The 18,217-nt window shown below is 44.5% G+C and overlaps 1 protein-coding gene and 1 non-coding gene across 2 annotated transcripts; both read right to left on the bottom strand.

Moving 5' to 3' along the window:
* Positions 1–1,983: 1,983 nt before the first annotated feature.
* On the bottom strand, positions 1,984–15,028 carry MYNN (myoneurin). The gene is made up of 8 exons (XM_068144960.1): positions 14,961–15,028; positions 13,939–14,237; positions 11,284–12,086; positions 9,605–9,764; positions 8,757–8,935; positions 8,427–8,510; positions 7,938–8,024; positions 1,984–5,815 (listed from the first exon to the last, which is right to left on the bottom strand). The coding sequence occupies exons 2-8, from the start codon at positions 14,202–14,204 to the stop codon at positions 5,547–5,549; spliced, it is 1,848 nt and encodes a 615-aa protein (XP_068001061.1). The 5' UTR covers positions 14,205–14,237; positions 14,961–15,028; the 3' UTR covers positions 1,984–5,546.
* Positions 15,029–15,599: 571 nt separating this feature from the next.
* TRNAV-AAC (transfer RNA valine (anticodon AAC)) lies at positions 15,600–15,672 on the bottom strand. The gene has a single exon. It is a non-coding gene; the product is annotated as a tRNA-Val (tRNA).
* Positions 15,673–18,217: the final 2,545 nt, after the last annotated feature.

Genomic DNA, 18,217 nt, shown 5'->3' with positions numbered 1-18,217 from the left:
AATCTTCTACACATCTAAATGTGCCTATTAGTATGTTTATGTTCATATAATGTCTATAATGTTAATACTATTTTTATTAAGTAACAGAATAATCCCTGAATGTCTGTGCACACAGGCTAAAGACCTACAAGATCAAAGTATGAGGAGAAAAAAGACAAATTCCAACAATATTACCTAAGAAGCAGTGATGTAACTGCTGGTGCTCTGACTCTGTGGTCTCACAGTGGTAGACAGGGAGATGTATGGATACCCCTTTACCAGGCTGTAATGACCAAGGTGCTTCTGAGGGCTGTTATACATGGAGGGATTTTCTTGTTTGGTTGGGGTTTTCATTCCACCTGCTGCTCCAAACAGCACTTGGTGTTGTAAGAGGGCTTGGATGTAAGTGCACAGAGCACGTATATTTGCTGCACACACCAGCAAGGGGGCTCTTGAATCTGTAGTCATCTTGTTAAGCACACAGTCCATATGACATGATGTGCAAACCCTGTTCTAGAGAGGAGCTTCTATTTTAATTGCTGCTAAACAGGAAGAATAGAGGAAGGAGAACAAAGGTTGAGGATATACTGAACATAGTTGTTCAAGAAAAATCTGCATGTTATGAAAATTCCAAAGCTTCTAAATAATTAGCTGAGGCTGTGTTATCAAAGTGGACCTTTTTCTAGGTGTCACTGCTCTGGAGCATTGCAGGTTATGCTCTGAAAACCTAAGGACTCTCAGTACTGAGACACTGATGGTATAATTTCTTGCCAGGAAGACCAAGATTCAGACCAAGGTCTAGTTTTCCCCCATATCTTTCTTTCCTTTGTCCTGCATATGAAGTTCAGACTAAATTCATTGCCCAAATTAATTCTGAATTTACTTGTATGAATGACATTTGTTAATCTGCTAACAGGGAACCAAATCAACCAAGTCAGTCTCGGCTCTACTGAACAGCAGTGTTTTATTTTAAGCAGGTGTGGTAAGATGGCAATGTCATACACAGAATGTAACAAGGTAAATGTCATCTTCTTTCAAATGTAGGTTTTTGAAATATTTGTACTCTGTCTGAACCCTTGTTGGATAGCAAAATGTTCTGCCTGTAGGAGCACTCTGCATCATTGACAATTATCCATAAAAATAGCTCAGGTGTTATAGTTTACTTTGAGATTCCTCTGTAACAAAGGGCTGCAGAGAAATTCCTGCTGAATTTTCTATCAACAGCTTCCTGCAAGCTACAAGAATCATTTGTGCAAAGCCTGCATTGCTTAAAGAGGCCTAAAAGGCTTAAAGAGAAATTTATTGCTTTCCTTTCTCTGAAAAACAAACCTTCAAATTCTTAAAAGATGTTTCTTGTGTTCTTTGGAATGAAGTAATTTATCCAGGCCAGATTTTTTTTGCCATGTTCTTCTAAGTGATTCTAGTAGCTAAAGCCAGCATAATCCTGCTCTGTAAATCATTGTTTCAGCTGCCAGAACTTGCAGCACCTTGCTGAAAGGCAGCATTTTAGCCCTAATTGAAAGGAAGAGAAAATGATGCAGCAGGCCAGTGGCACAACACAGGTCCCCCAGTCCTACTGTGTGCTCTACCCTTCTACAACACCTCCTACAAAATTAAAGTCTAGTAATAATAAGTTAAGACACAAATTCTAATGAAAAAAAATCACTATTTCAGCAATAAAAGTAGACCTTCAAAGCCCTCTGTAAAAAAATACCCAAGCAACTCAAAACAAAGAACCCACCCCCCCCAAACACCTCAGAAGTGGAAAAAACCATAACCTAGGAGTCACTGTACTTGATTGCACTCAGAGTAAAGTTTTTGTTTACTTTAGTTTGAACAGACCCAAAATATCTTGTATGAGATAAACGAAGTGTTTATGGTTGAGAAAATGTAACAAACCCTGGGTCCTTCCCACAGGGTGCTGGGATCATGCTCATGTAGTAGCCTGTGCTTCCCTCCTCCTTTGGCCGCTACCCCTCGCAGTCACACGCAGGAGACAACAAGTGAGGGAAAATTACAAAACAATTTTATTAAAGTCTAACATAAACCACTTCAGGCTAAGTATGTACAACTCCCTTCCTTCCCAGGGGATTATAAAATTGAGAGTTGAGGTATATACAACCAACACAGGAAAAAAAAAATGTATATACATGAAAGATACTTCAAAAATAATTTAACCGAAAAATCAGTTACTAGTCCTTATCTGAATTTAATTCTGCAAGGCTTATCAATAGCCTCTCCAAAACCACAGCCCTGAAATCCTTGGCAGGGGGCTCATCTGTTCTTGACAAAGATTTTGAAACACATCCTTTCAGAAGCTGCTGTGCTTTGTGCCCTCGTGAGGCACAGATTTGGAAGCAAGTGTCATACAAGGAGCTATTCTCATGTAACTATTTCCAAATGGCCAATTCAGAGATTTCTGGATGCAGATTTTCAGACAAAACTTGCACCAGCTTAAGTGCAAAATTGACTGAAACAGTACTGAAACAGCTGCGTGACAAATCATGCCATTTCCTCCAAATTAATGGAATTCTTGAAATTTCCTCTTTCCTTTTGCAGGTGGGTCTCAAGATGTCTGCCTCAAAAGATTCTGTGCTTCCCCATATAAATCCCTCACAGAAATGATCAATACTGTTAAAGACCTTGTACCTCTCCAAAATGAACTCAGAATCCTTAAGCCTAGAATTGGATGTGCAGCTGATTTCCATGCATCTAGTGGCAAAAGGTACAGTGTAGACCTGCTTCTTCAGGTCCTGCAGCACCCAGCCTCAACACACCTACAAGTATTTATATATTTATATATATTTTTTTATATATATATATATATATTTAAAATCTATATTCTAATAAATGAATACAGTTCATAGAGCTCATACCTCAGCAGCTGAGATATCTTCACAAAAGATGAGGATTAAAAATCAAGACTCTCAGATGGGGACTCAAGAGCGCAGGGCACTAAATTATTGCTCCAAGACCAAACTACAAGCCTGTGTATTCTAGTAAGAAAGGTTAAAATTGTTGTCTTGTAAAAAATAATGATTATCTTCTTGTCTATAAAGAAAACTAAATGACTAATAAAGGAAGTGTTACTGTTATAAGTATCTAAACAAATCCTGTATAAATCTAAGCACTGTATCTGTTAAAAAAGTCTGAAATCTAAGAATACAGTAAGAAGCTATAGCTTTAGGAATATAAAAACAGTCCAAACAAACACTGTTATGGAATGCATCTTCTATGTAGGAATGTAATTGATTTAAAAGTCTTTTTCTCAAGAGCTAGTTCTCTGTTGTGGTCATTTCCCCTGGATACATTAACCTTCAGATACTTCTCCTCAGAAAACAGCAGCATATCGTTAGTTTGTCTTCCAAAGCTGTTTAAACATGAAATTTATCAGTTGTATGGCGTTGTTCTTCAGTATTCATGACTAAGCCTATCTCTGGCCCTATTTTCAGAGAGAGAAAGTAAAGAGGAACCTTAGGACAAGCTACACAGAGTTTGCTTTTTTATACAAAGTAAAGATCCTGATACTTGTGGTTCTTCAGTCTTAGACAGCAAGGCCAAGGAATCCTTCGGGTCCTACATCAACAACAGAAGCTGAAAAAAGGGAGGAGGAAAAGGGGAAATGCCAATCAAACAGATAAAAGTACCAGACAACTTCATCCACTGTCCTTTGCCAGCATGATGAAGGACATCAGCTGTTCATAAATGCTGTAGTACAGATAAGCAAAGAAAATAAAAGTGAGACAGGAATGGCAAGAATTCAGTCCCGTGGACAGAGTTAGAGATGCCTGCGGTAAGAAGCTTCTGGTGGACACAGTCATACTTCTTGCTGTCCATGCTGGACTTTTTCAGCACATCTGCCATATATCAGAGCATATAATATGATCATCAAGAAGCAGAGTTTTACACACGCCACACACTAAGATGATCAACAGAAAGAAGCACAAGGTCTGTTACAAGTACAAATGTAGGAAGAGAAAAAAAATAATCTACAGTCATTCTCTGGAGTCAAGGGACCTCTCTCAGAGTATTTAAATGAAATCCTACAGGAAAATTTTCACAAGTCTGTTTAATTAAGGTGCAGGTTAATTATTACTCCATGTAGAACAGAATCAGCTAAGAGGTATTGCCTGTGCTCTTCTATGTATCAGTGACTGGACACAAGGCATCAGTGGAAATAAAATGCTAGCACCAAGTAATAACCAACAAACCATCTCTTTAAATGCATTGTTGGTAGAGTATTAGAACTACTGGATGATTACTTAAATAATACTTACATCACATTATTGGCACAAACTGGCAAAATGGAGTAGAGAAGTACTCCTATTGTCACTTAGTCTTTTAACTAAGGACCGTACCAAGACACTGGAAGTGTTGCTTTTTCGAAGCATACATGGCTAGTGATGAACACACCTTGAGAGGTGTCTTGCTACATACCAGTTAGTGCAGCTACTATGGACAAGTGAGGTGAGAGGTAAAGCAATACATAAACACTTAGTGAAAACCAATCAGCCCTACTCTGATAAGCCCTTGCCTGGAAAAGTATCAGCCTGCTCTGTTGTGTTCTTCCATAATGCCCACTCGTGTAGCATTCACTTCTTGTTTTCACAGAGAGAGGCGGGATTTAGCTTTTCTTTTGTACCTATTGTCTAGCACAAGAAGAAGCACTACTGTCAAAAAAAAAGAAAGGATTCTGAAGCCATGATTCATGCCTCAATTAAGCCAATGCATCTTTTCATCTCATCTGCGGCACATGCGCTCCAGGTCTCCTTGGTGCAAATGTTGCTGTTTCTGCCAAAACCAGGCCTCTGTAGAGATGTGAAAAATGAATCTGGGATGTGATGCAACAATGATGGAGTCATTTAAAAAAAACAAAAAAAACAAAAAAAAAAAAAAACAAACAACAAAAGAAAGAGTGCCCTGATGGAAAGAATACTCATCACTATCTATGCCATTAGAACCCTCTGACTTACCACACCACAGGAAAAAAAAACGCACAAAACTTCCTTTCCTTGTGGTCAGACTTCAGCTGAAGGCAGCTGCTCTGGCAGACAGCAGTAACTGTTTGCAAGCACCTCACCAGAGCACTGGCCTACCTTCCATGAACTGTTCTACCACCTTGGAATGCAGGAGTACAAACTGGTTGCTACATTCAACTTCTGATTTTCCCCTTAGACCCCTGGGTTAATGCTATTAACTATCAAGTATGGCTTCGAATGTCTGTTCTCAAGTGACACTGTGACAAATCAGACCAGCAGGAACATGGAAGGAGATCTCCAAAACACATCAACAGATTGAACAGAGAATTCTTAAGGCAGGTGATGCTGGAAAATAATTGTCTCCTGGAAATCAGTATTAATTGCAAATTGAAGTTTGATTGTAGATTAGGACAATTCAACAAAGCCTGAAAGACAGCACTGCACAATGGAAATGCCTGACAAGTGTCTTCACACAGGGGAACAAAAAGAACGGGTCCAGTTCAAAAATTGTGACTGCTTGCTTGATCCTGCTTGTCTTACCCAACATGTGCAGGTTCACCACCAAGGGACCCTGAAGGCTCTGCACTATCAGTACAACTGCTGCAAGAAAATAAACTGAGGTTCTGAATAGCCAGTCACAGCAGACCTTAGCAATGTTTCTGATGAAGGAGACTGACTGCCCGTCACGGGAAGCAGCATCTGATGGTCTTCAGTCCCAATGGGAAGAGGAAGTGCTAAAGACATCTCAGAGGGTTTCACATCTATGGACTCTGATAAAGGACTCTTCTGATTCTGGATGGATTCTTGTTCATTGAAAGAATTATCAAGTGCATTAGAATCAGGGGGAGTCTCAGATCCTAGGGGGTGGAAAAAAAAGAAGAAAGAAAGAAATGATCAAAAGCTCCTGTGAAAATTCCACAAGTTCCCTTTAAAGGGACTGTCAAGACAAACACTTGGTGTGTCAAAGGCTGCCAGGGCAGCTGGGCTCTCTGTGGCTTCAATGTGCTAGGAGCTGTGAATATAGTGCAAGCACTGCAATCACATCCTCTGCTGCCTGCAGCACCACAACTAGGACACATGATGCATTCTGACTTGATCTCCATTTGGCAGGGTATGGAAGATAACAGAACCTTAACATCTGAGTAAACAAAGGAGCTTTGGGAAACATTTAATTATGGAGGTTTCCTTGAGATTTTCCACCCAAGAAAATCCAAACCCCACAGCCACATATAAGCATTCTCTTAGTAACTAAGACAGCAAAGTACAATACATCATTTATCCAGAAGAAAACATTTGTTAACTCAATTCCAGCAGGAACTGACACAGTTTCTCTACAGTCACTTGAGAAATGATTTTCCATTTCCAACTGAAGTCACTGTCAACAAAGTCCTCGCTGCCCTCCTGCTGGAATACAGCTTGCCACTGCTCTTGGACAGCTTTTTCATGAAGCCATATCGAGTATCTGACCCTTCCATTATCAGTGTGCTCCAAAGCCTATTGTTTTGGTGCTGAAGCATTCCCATCTGCCTTCTTTCTTGAGAGCTGCCCTTCCTTAGCAGCTATCCCAGCTCACAGCCCCAGGCTCTGCCCAGCCTTCTTGCTGCTGCTCCCACCTCACCCTTGCTTCCACTGCTTTCCTGCTGCACTACAGCCTTCCTAAATAGGGCTTCTCAAACTTCTGACACTCAGAGATGCCTCTGCTTGTGACTCTCATCTTCGTACCCTCTCCCTCCCAACCCAGACCTACACAGACAGAGGCAAGGGAATTATGGTTAACAGACTTGAGAGATGGACAGATAACAAGGCGTATGGAGCCAGTGTGGAAGGGGCTGAACACCCCATCCTTCATGCCACAGGTAAGTAATAGATGTCACATTTCTTCCTCATCAAAATCCAGTATCTAGAATAGGAATTGATAGTGTTTGTAAAGTCTTTATAGAGCAGTTATCACAGCTGGGAACCTTTTGCCAGCTGTCTGATCTTGTGTGCTTCCTAATCCAGCTCAGACTTGGATTAACATTGACTGCATAGATAACCCCCCCCCCATCTTTCACTGTTACAAATATTTGTGCCTTCCAGATGTCAATTAATTTTGGTATCCAATATGCCTCAGTTACTAAACTCCTTTGACACAGATTCAGACTACACCTTCTAGGACAAAAAGTAAATATTCACTTGCAGTAATTCCTGCCAGCAGCAATCTACCTCTATGCTGCTCAACAACTGTTTGCTATAGCGATGGAAATGCTTGGAAACTTGTCTTTAAAACATCTACTTCATGATTTTAAAAGGTTGGGTAGCTCTGAGGTGGATGCTTTTGGCTCTCATGAGACTAATTATCCAAAAACACAGTATAGTTTTAATTTTTAGGCCTGGATGAGCAAAAACAAAAAAAAAGGCAAAAAACCAAACCCCAACAAACAAACAGAACCACAGAATCAGTCAGGTTGGAAAAGACCTCAGAGATCATCTAGTCCAACCTATCACCTAACACCATCTGACAACTAAACCATGGCTCCAAGTGCCACATCCAGTCCTTCTTGAACACCTCCAGGGATGGTGACTCCACCACCTCCCTGGGCAGCACATTCCAATGGCCAATTACTCTCTCTGTGAAGAATTTTCACCTCACCTTCAGCCTAAACTTCCCCTGGCACAGCTTGAGACTGTGTCCTCTTGATCTGGTGCTGGTTGCCTGGGAGAAGAGACAACCCCTACCTGGCTACAACCTCCTTTCAGGTAGTTGCAGAGAGCAATAAGGTCTGCCCTGAGCCTCCTCTTCTCCAGGCTAAACAACCCCAGCTCCCTCAGCCTCTCCTCCTAGGGTTTATGCTCCAGACCCCTCCCCAGCATTGTTGCCCTTCTCTGGACAGGTTCAAGTATCAAAATGTCCTTCTTAAAATCATAAGCCCAGAACTGGACACAAAACCCCCTTGACAAAATATTGATAGGTTTTTTTCCTTTGCACAAGGAACTCACCTGTGTGAACTTTTGTTTTGTGCTTCTTAAGGTTTTTTATATCTGTGTAAGAATTTCCACACATTTCACAGATAAATGGTCTTTCACCTGAAAAAGAGTTGGTTTAGCAAGTTAGAGCAATCTTGAAATAGAACAAAAATACAGTTAAGAGATGTGGGGAATGGATTCCAATGCTGGATTTTGAAGGACAACTTTGTTACTCTGTTGTCTGGGTTCAGGAGGAAGTTGTTTCCAGAATAATAGATTAAAACAAAGCAAAACCTCCTAAACATTAGAAGTAAAGCCATGCATCAACTTCTACACTGTCAATTACAAGGCAATTACAAATAAATTAACAGATACTTCCTTCAAATTACATTCACACAGAAATACATAAATTAAGAAACTCTGCTACTTTCAAGCACAGCACAGCACAGTGTGGTTTAAAGGCAAAAGGGTAAAGGTAGAGCATTATTTATAGTGCAGGAAGCAGCCTGTCTGGAAACTGACCTGTATGGGACCGAAAATGTTTATTGAGCTCTCCAGAGGAAATAAAACTCTTCTCACAAATGCCACAGATATATGGCTTCTCTCCTAAAGGAAACACAAGGAGTTTGTTATTTCGGTGTATAAACCAAAAAACACATAAAGAAAAAATCAAAGTGAAACAGAGGTAATGTCCAATGGGAGAAAGAGCTCCCTGAACTCAAGACAAGAAAGGAGCTGGCTGATAACTCCACATTCAGAGTTTTTGGGCCATCCCCCATCTCCAGCCCTCTGCAGAACAAGTCCTCCCGTGCCAGGCCTGCTCTGGCACTGCGGGGCTCTGTGCCCCCTCACCTGTATGTTTTCGGGAATGGGTGATGAGAGAGCTGGAGACAGCAAAGGCTTTTCCACAGCTGTCACAGACGTAGGGCTTCTCCCCGGTGTGGCGGCGCACATGGTAGGTGAGCGTGCTGGCCTGGGCAAAGCGCTGCCCGCACCGGTCACACACGTAGGGCTTCTCCCCGCTGTGCTTCCTGCCAATCAACACAGGCATCAATGAGGCACCTCCTGGCAGGAAGGGAAGCAGCACCCACGCTTAAGGAATTTTCCTCAGTTAGTACTTTATCCCCAGGTTCCTTGTGCTGATGCGCTGTGAGTTTGGCTGCGAGTTAACGGTTTATCACAGGGTGAAACTCCCCCTGGGAATCGGCACATCTGCGATTCCCACGGCAATCAACCGAATGACAGGCCCTGCACATGCAACATGCACCATGAGAACGCAGCATGTTCTGCACTGCAGGGTGCTGAAAGAGAAAATGAGGACTCTCAATGAGGGAACATAATTCCTGCTTCTGCCAAAATAAATGCAAGAGAGACTGCAAACAGTGAGAACTCCTCTTACCGGCATCAAGTCTCTCCTCTTTGGTGCTACAAGCAGTTCAAAACAAAACCCAACCCCTCCACAGCACTGTCGTAAGGACACCAGTGCCTCAGCCATAACGTTCATACATCACAAACCACTTCCATAGTGTGCAAGTGCATTGATGTACTTATCCTGTTGTGCAGCATGGGGGAAGACCCACAAAAACCAAAGTAAAAATGGCCACATTCTGTGCATGTGTAACTCTTGCTCACACTGGACTAAATGATTCTGTGTAGTTAAGCACACAGATAAGCATTTGCAGGATCTCACTTTAGCCTACCTGGCATGGATCTTCAGGTTGCTTGATGTTGCAAACTGCAGGTTGCAGACATCACACTTGTATGGTTTCTCCTCTCCATGGTGCATCCGACTGTGGAACACCAACTGGCACTTCTGAGCAAAGCCTTTGTCACAGAGTTCACATTTGTATGGCTTCTCCCCTAGAAGAAAACAGAACCTTTGTGCTCTCTGCACTTATGTAAGGAAGCTTCCCAGTCATCTCCTGACCACAGCTCAGGTGTCTGTCCTAATGCTTCTTACAGATAACATCTTGGAACATCCTGTAATCAGTCCAGTGAAGTGGAATATGCCAGAAGTACGGCAGACAACAGACTATTTTTTATGGGGGGAAAAAGGGTTATTAGTACTTTTAATAGCACTATTTCCTCATGAGTTTAAGAATGTTAGTACCACATTTTCAGACGTTCTGTGGGTTATGTCACATCAAGATTTGAAATAGTTAAGATAAACAACCACTAATCATCTGCTTCTTGCCTGTCAAGTAGAAACAAGTCTTCAACCTACAGTCTGGTGCTCACTACCTGTAGAATGCTACATATACTCCTCTGACTGTGTTCTTAGTGGTCACTAGTCTCATCACACAGGACCTTTGGTTAGTCAGCAGCTGACTGTATCTGAAATTCTTCCCCAGGGTTACAGCAGGAGCAAGGTGTTCTGCAGCTGTACCTCAAACACCTCCCACTTCACCTCTCTCCATCTTTACAGCTTCCTGGAAAGAGCTCTACTGCTGCCCCCTGCTCAGTTTTCCAAAGAGGAAAAAGAGCAAAAGTAAACATTTTCTTTTGTCTGATTCACTGTTACTTCAGAATTCTGAATGCCAGCTACCAAAGGAAGAAAACTAGGTAAGCCAGGTTCCTCTGCTGCTTGCTGAGCTCAGCACAGCACCAAAGGCAAGAGCAGAACAGCAGCTACACCAGATCTTATGAGGAAAGAACTAACCCAGCACTGCCTGTCATCTCTAGGGAGGAACACACAGAAAGACGAGCACAGTGCTTCTCCCCTACACCTTTCCAGGCTCCAGCAATTTGCTCTTCATCATCTTTTTAAGTCAGATGTTGTCTTAACATTTAAGTATTCAAAGCTGGTTTCTTTTTGACGCTTTGTCTAGTAGCTCTTGATACAACACAAACTTCTGCTAATGATATTGATTGCAGAGATCACACCACCATCACACATTTCAGCTGCACATTTTACTAGGTAAAATCCCAAAGGCTGTAGGAATCCAGCCACCTCCCCACCTTTTTGGAATACCCTAAAGGAGAAGTTACCTACTTGTCACAAGATCACATTTCTTTGCCAACTTTTGGGGGATTGGGAAATTAGGACTTGAAGTTTTAAAAAAGTATCAGAAATTCTAGTATCAAGTACAATGAGTTTTTCATGCTCTACTGGCAATAGCTTTTGGCACCACAGAGTTAAAGGGCAGCAGCTTTTCTGAGTCTTTCCAAAAACCAAGATGTGCACACTAGTGAAGTCCTCTCTAGCTACTGAAAGTATGATGCTGAACTGAAAAAAGCCAACATATTTAATACTACCAGGATACAGGTACTAGCTCTATGTGTACCAGCAGCACACAGCATTTCAGGTCCTTTCAGTCCTGTATTCAGAGACTGTTACTCCAGGTCTTCACAGCCCATGAAGACAAGGCCAGCAGCTTACCTGTGTGAGTCCTTACATGTGTTTTCAACTGATTGCACTGGGTGAAGGCTTTCCCACAAAGCTGACACACGTAGGGTTTCACTCCTTTGTGTATTCTCATGTGTCGACGGAGGCTACTCGCTTCTGAGAAGACCTTTCCACAGGTGTTGCACACTGGCTTAGCTTTGGAGTACTTCTGGTCCAGTTCTTCTGCCGAGCTCTCCAGCTGGTAAGCGTTCTTTTCACTGGCTATGTTAGCCACGCAGTGCTCCTTCAGCGCACAGCTCTGCTGGGGCTTGCTCCGCTTCTGTTTCGCTGCAATGGTCTGGACCAGGATATCCTGCGCTGCCAGCGTTTCGCTTTCCACCACAGACGCCAGCTGTAGCTCAGAGTTGTCGCTGCCCTGGGCAGCCTGCTCCGTGATCTGGGTGGCCAGCTTGTTTGCATCCAGAAACATTTCAATGGATGTGTTCTTGGTCACGTCGTTCTGATACTGCACAGATTTGTTCTGTAGGCTTTTGGGGGAGCTGAAGTTCTTCTTCCGCTTCTTTGGCTGAGGAGATTTCTTTTCTAGAGCTGCTCTCTTTGCCTGTGGTTGAACCAGCTCTGCAGCAGCAGTGTCTGCTTTCTCCCGGCTGTTGTAATCTCGGAGAGTCAGAAGGCAAGTCTGCTGGTTCAGTTCAACATTCCCAGTGATGCTGGATGTCTCTGTGGAAGAGGGATTGGCAATAAAAGCAAAGTCTTCCATCTTGATTTTGCATTTTGTGACCACTTCTTCTACTTTGAGATAGTCAGCAGCCTGGTGGATTTCTTTTACATTCCAGCTGCAAGAGAACAAGACCTGGGTGATGATATTCTGGACAAAGAAAACATCTGTTCTATAACCAGGTACCAAGTAGAGACAGCAGAGCTGCACAACACACTGTCAAATAGGGAACTTTGAGAACACATACAAGGAGATCTAATTTCTCAGTGCTGCAAGGCACTCAGTGTGACTGACAAAGCCTCACGAAGCTATGGCCCGTGCCCAAGTGTAATCTGCAGATCCATGGGACTGAGAACTTTATTTTCACTCACATGCTTTTTGTTGATTATACACCTCTGACTGTGTAGTGGTGAGGCCACACATGGTGCTGTTGGTCCAAAAAGCTTCAAAATCATAGCACAAAGAGACAAAACATGAGAACAAAATGCACAAACCACCATTCTCTAAATCTTCTGCCAACTTGCAAGCAGCACAGTAGTCCTGTGAGGCAGGTACTGATCTTGCTTTGTAAAATGATTTGCAAATTCTGTATCAGCTGAGTACAGGCAACTATTACACCAGGGAAGTCCTCAATTCAACCCCTACACTTGATTTTTTCAGTTCCTGCAACACAAGCCTTGTTGGTTTAGAAAAGAAATGCACTGGAAAAGGTGGCAACATGTACCCTCAATGCATTTATGGAGTTATGGCACTGTAAAGAAAGATTAACAGCAAACAACATCACTCTAACCATCTAGTGCACAGTAAAAGCAATTTAACAATAAGTAACTAGCCACAATTACTCTGTCCATGAACAGAACTGGATTAGTATCTTATATTACACTAGTGCCAAGTTCAAAGTACACCCTCCTGGTGTCCACTGTGCACCCACCACCACAGAAGACACCAGACAGTTGCAGCAGTCACCTAAAGCGATACAGTACAAGATGATGTGTGCACATGCAGGTATCATCTTTAGTCAAACAGTTCTCCCTGGGTGAAAATGGTATTTTCACCTTCCTCTTCCCTCTGACATCTCAATTGCTCTGAAGGAATCCACAAACACTCTCTCTGTGGTCACAGACCCATGAAGAACAGCACACTTCTGCTCTGTTTGTCAAGCATCAGTCACTAACTACACTGCACAGCTGTGACACTGCTCTGGTGTTGCGGGTACTTGTAGCTAATCTAAAAACCTCCCCAACCTGCATATTTGGACTGGAATCATAAGAGTGTGAGCTTTCAGGCTCCAGTAGAAACAAAGGGTTTGAAACTGGCCTTTGACACAAGGAGTGAAAATCCTGGCCTACATGCTTCTAAGTAGTCACACATTCCTCAGGAGGAATGACCACTTTCTTTCACAGAGAAAAACACTGTAAAGGATCCTCACTGTGTGTGAAGCAACACAACAGGCACAAACCCAACGCAACAAGGGGGAGAAACACTTTCTGTAAGTCCTTTTGGGCACTGTAATACAAGACATACAGTAACAGATTTTGCACATTCTAACAAGCCTGATTGTTAAAAATTGTGCTCATCCTCATCTATCCTCAGGGTTCAGTCTTCACCACAAAGTTTCTGTGTGTTCTCTGCAAAACCAGACTCCTACAATCCAACTTCAGAAAGAATACACCTGTCCTTCCCTCTCCTGGTAGCCATGCACAATGTTTAATCCCTTCCAATCCAGACAGAAAGACTGGGAGACTGAAACTATCAATCACCGAAGTATCAGACAACAGACCATTGTTTTGGCACTCACGTCTCAGGTGACATTTTAAAGCACATAAACAGATGATCTTCAATCTGTCAGCATGTACCACAGCCACAATTTGTTCCTCCACAGCTAATTACTGAACACAAAGAGATCCAGCACTGCCTTAACAGAAAGTTTATTGCCCTGTTCTCTTCCCCCTTTCAATAGCGTGCATTACCTGTCAAGGTTTAAGTTTCCTGTGTAAATAAACTCCAGGAGTTTTTGGAATCCATCAGCTTTCACTTGAGTCTGGTCCAACACGACGTTGTTGTCAGATGCATCTCTGTAAAATGCACCAAAGTACTCGCTGAAGGAGGCCAGCACGTTCCTGTGCGCCTTGAACTGGCATTCCCCGATCACCACCGTGCAGTCACACAGGAAGCCGGCTTCTCGCTGCTTGTTCAGTCTCTCTAGAAGGTGCTCACAGTGATGGGAATACTGCATTTTGATAACCAGCTGCAGCCTCTTGGTTCTGATCTGGGAAAGCAGGGGGGAAAAAATTTACATGTAAGATTTAACTTTCTTTCCCCTTTAAAAGCTTAAGTTAATGATTACAAAAGAGCCAGTGCCCAAATCCATGCATGATGACTGCAGGACTGGTGGTTTAGCAGCACTTCTGTACGAGCATAGTGAAATGGGTGGATCCTTCTTACTTGGGGAGCTGCTAATTTTAGAGGCAGAACGAGGGACAGAGGGCAGCGACGTGCATAACTCCCCACGCAGTTTAGAGGATTAGCTTGTCTAAGCTTATGAGCTGTCATGTCAAAACTGGTCTCCGCGGAGCACTTTTTCACCAGCGAGGGACCCGAGGCTCGGACCGAACTGCACTTGGGCGGCAGAGACAGCTGCTCCTCGGGGCAAGGCCCTGCTTCCGGCCGCAGGCGAAGGACACGGGCAGACCCCGGGGGCAGAGTCGACCTGAGAGGACACCAGAACCCAGAGGGAAGGACCGCCTCGGTGCCAATGCAGCAAACAGGGTGCCGGCGAGCCACAGGGGCCGCGGCCCGGCCCGGCCTCGCCGCTGGACGGGTCGGAGCCCGCAGCGCCCTCCCGAGCCACGGATCACGTCCGGGCCTGGAGCTGCCACCCCCATGACCCCCGGCCAACCGTGGTCCCAACGCTTCCCACCCCGAAAGCCGCTGCGACGGCAGCAAGGCCGCCCCGCGGCTGGCAGGACAGCGGCGGCGGCGCCCCACGCACCTGCGGAGGGGAAAGGAAGGAGCGCCTTTGCCTCAGGCCGCCATGTTCTGATGACGTCTCGCAGGCCGCTTCCGGGATAGGGCTTCCGCTGTCCTGCTCCCGGGGTGGCCTCGGAGCTGAGGAGCGGCGGCGGCACCGACGGCAAAAGCGAAAAACGAGGGCAGGGAACGAAAGCCACGACCTGCCTCGTGAGGCAGGGAACGGGCAGGCCTGGGCTGCGAAGAGCTTCCTGGGAGTGTCGGGGAGGCGCGGACTACAACTCCCACGATGCAGCGCGCCGTCGCAGAGCCAGCCGTTAGCGCGGCGATGCGCTGTTCATGCCAGGAGGTGTAGGCGCCGGGCGCGGGGCCTGCGGGGCCGCAACACCGGCCCGAGGGTCGTAACGCCACGGGCAGGCGGCTGGGAGTAGATCCTTGCCCTGCGCCCTGGATCTGTAAATAAAGTGAGTTTAGTGCACTTGTGACTGCTAGTGCAGCAGCGTGAAGGAGTCTAGCGCTGTCCGTGCGCACAGTTAGGGAGAACTCAGGGAAAGGTAATTAAGATCTTTGCGCCGCTTCTCGCTCCCGGCCCGAAAGAGATCGGGTCTGGTTGTTTTTTAGACCTGGGTTAAGGAAAACTATGAAAAGGGAAATCGGCTAGTGTTTCCGCCCGGTTTCGAACCGGGGACCTTTCGCGTGTTAGGCGAACGTGATAACCACTACACTACGGAAACACCGCTTGGGAAAGGTTTTCTTCTATGGTTACTGATACCTTCCTCTCCCGCGACCGTCTGGTCTGAGGCTTGTTCCCTAGCCGTGTTCACCCAGGATCTGCATGTCCATGGAACCACGTGCTGACAGCTCCCCAAACACCTCCAAAGCTCCCTGCAGCCGGCCTCCTCCAAGGGCCTCCTCTCCCTGCTGCAGAGCGGGCAGGTTCCCCCCAGGAGTTGTGGGGTGCTCCACGGTGTCATCTCCTGCCCCTTCTCCAAACATACCAAGAGTAACGACATTAGTGTGAACAACAAATTTTAAGATGGTATCTTTCCTAAAATGCTTTAGTTGATTTTCAACACATCTGTAAATAAAGAACCATACCCTTGGTTAGTATTTCACACCAAAGTGTAATTCTGAAACAGTGTCATTTAGACCAGTCTACCTCCTGCTGCAGATACAAAAGCTGGACGGCCATTAATAAAGCACATACACAGAGAAAGACACTGACAAACGGAGCTGCCGAAGCCCAGGAAAATGAGAGAAGCAGAGTATGACTGATCAATGCCTGCTGGTGCCAGTGAACGCAGGTGTGATAAGCAGAGTGAATGAGGCTGCCAAGGAGAGAAGCAAAGCACTACAGTTCCTGCAGGAACAAAGCAAGGCAGGTTCAGTCCATGTTTAACAGAAATGAGAGCGAGACAGCCGCAGCCACGGGGCATGAAGGGAGTTGCTTGGCACTGCAAGCCTTGCAGGGCAGGACATCTCAAGGCAGAGCATGCAGGCAAACTAGGAGCTGAACACACAGCACACTGTTACATGGGGCAGCATCTCCTTTGCAGACTCCTTGCTGCAGCTGGAGTTTGGAAAATGGTGGAGTGACCCATCCTCTTGGATTTTCTATTACACCAAGCATTGAAATGCCTTGGAAGTAGTGTTAGAAAAGATCTTAGCTCTGCCATCCTTTGCAAAGAGATGTCAAGTCAAGTCCTAGCCAGTGGGAAGGAGAGAAGGAAAAGCTAAGAGGAATGAAACAGGAAAGGCTCCAGAAGGAAGCAGTGACAGGGAAGGGAGAGGGGAAACAAGCAAGGTGGAAGCAAGCAGCAACAATGTTCTGTTGAGTTTGTCAGTGATGCTACTGCTGTCATCATGCAGAGGTTTCTAATAGCTGCAAGGACATATGTGTCAGAGAAGCCACAAAAGAGCAATTGGGAACAAGCAGCCTTACCACTGCCTTTCATGCTTGTAACATCTCTCAGGTCGGTGTGGAAAAACCCATGTGGGAATGCACTTGCGTTTAGTGGCACACCAAGATCACAAGATCTGTTGTGCAAATGAATAAAACATAAAATACAAACTCATTAACATATTTCATAATGGATACCATAATATTTTCAGTCACAGCTTGACAACCATAGTTCACACAGGAGGGTCCTGTTCAGGCAAGATGCTCCTTGTCTGAGGAGCTGAATGGTCTCAGCATTTACAACTGCTGGTGTTGCTTGTGGAAGGGTGATATATCTTTCCAGTGTCCTTTCAAAACAACACACATACTTTAAATGTACACAAAATGCTTTTTTCCTAATGTCCTTTACCTGGGACATCACCAAACAGACTGCCTTGACCAAAGGGACATTTCTGGTGTTGCCATGGACACTTAGGACGCTGGAAATTGAAGAGTCCTTGTCCAGTGCCAGTGTATTTTGTTTGATTTCTCTAGATAGCCATGTCCTGGGAAGATCAGGAGGCTGTGGGGAAGAATGTCAGTGACAATGACCTGAAGATGAACAGTAGTAAGCAGACAGTAATTCTGGCTGGTAACACTTAACCCACTACTTAACTGAGGGAAAAATGACAGGTCTTCCCTGAGCACCTGGTGTCCCAGCTCTGTGTGACAGAATCTCATTATGGTGTCACACAATCTTTTACAGTGTACCAATCTTTGAAAGCTGCTACTTGCCCAGTGATATTCTCCAGCTTTACCTGGACAGCTGTAATCTGAGCACCTCACAGAAATTGGGAAAGAAAGCACCACTTCATAAGTCACCACAGTTGAGGTGCTGCTTCTACAAGGCATAAAATTGAAATTGTTTAATGTGCTTGAGCTTTGAGGAAGAGATGAATAAGAATCCTGATGAAGTGCAAAAGGCTTACCACCTCCCTGGTGAAATTGTAGTTCAGAATCAAAGGTTTTATTTCCTTGAAACTCTCTTTCACTCTCCTGAAATAAGCATGGAATCATCAGATTGACAGGCTCTGCTCCAGTTCTAGACAAATCATTGTGGTGATGTTGGGGTAAGGACTTACTTCCACTCCAGTTCTTTCTGGTGGTTTTAGCCTCTTTCCTGGAATTAAGCTGAATGCTTAAACAAAGAGATAGTCTGTATGGTTCCAGCTGGTGTCAAGGTCAAAGGTAGTACTCCTCCTAACAGGAAGTTTTCAGTTTGAACTGACTCCCCTGAATGCAGATTACCATTACAGAGTACAGGGAGGCTAAACCTAACATGGACCACAGAGAATGCTTCTAAAATACATGCAATTTTATAAGAGATTTCACTTAATAGA

Source organism: Melanerpes formicivorus, unplaced genomic scaffold, assembly GCF_026170545.1.
Source record: "Melanerpes formicivorus ecotype bairdi unplaced genomic scaffold, bMelFor1.0.p_v2 SCAF_12, whole genome shotgun sequence".
Taxonomy (NCBI): Eukaryota; Metazoa; Chordata; class Aves; order Piciformes; family Picidae; genus Melanerpes; species Melanerpes formicivorus.
Note: the sequence above shows the minus strand (reverse complement) of the source record. Positions and strands in the feature narration are given on the sequence as shown.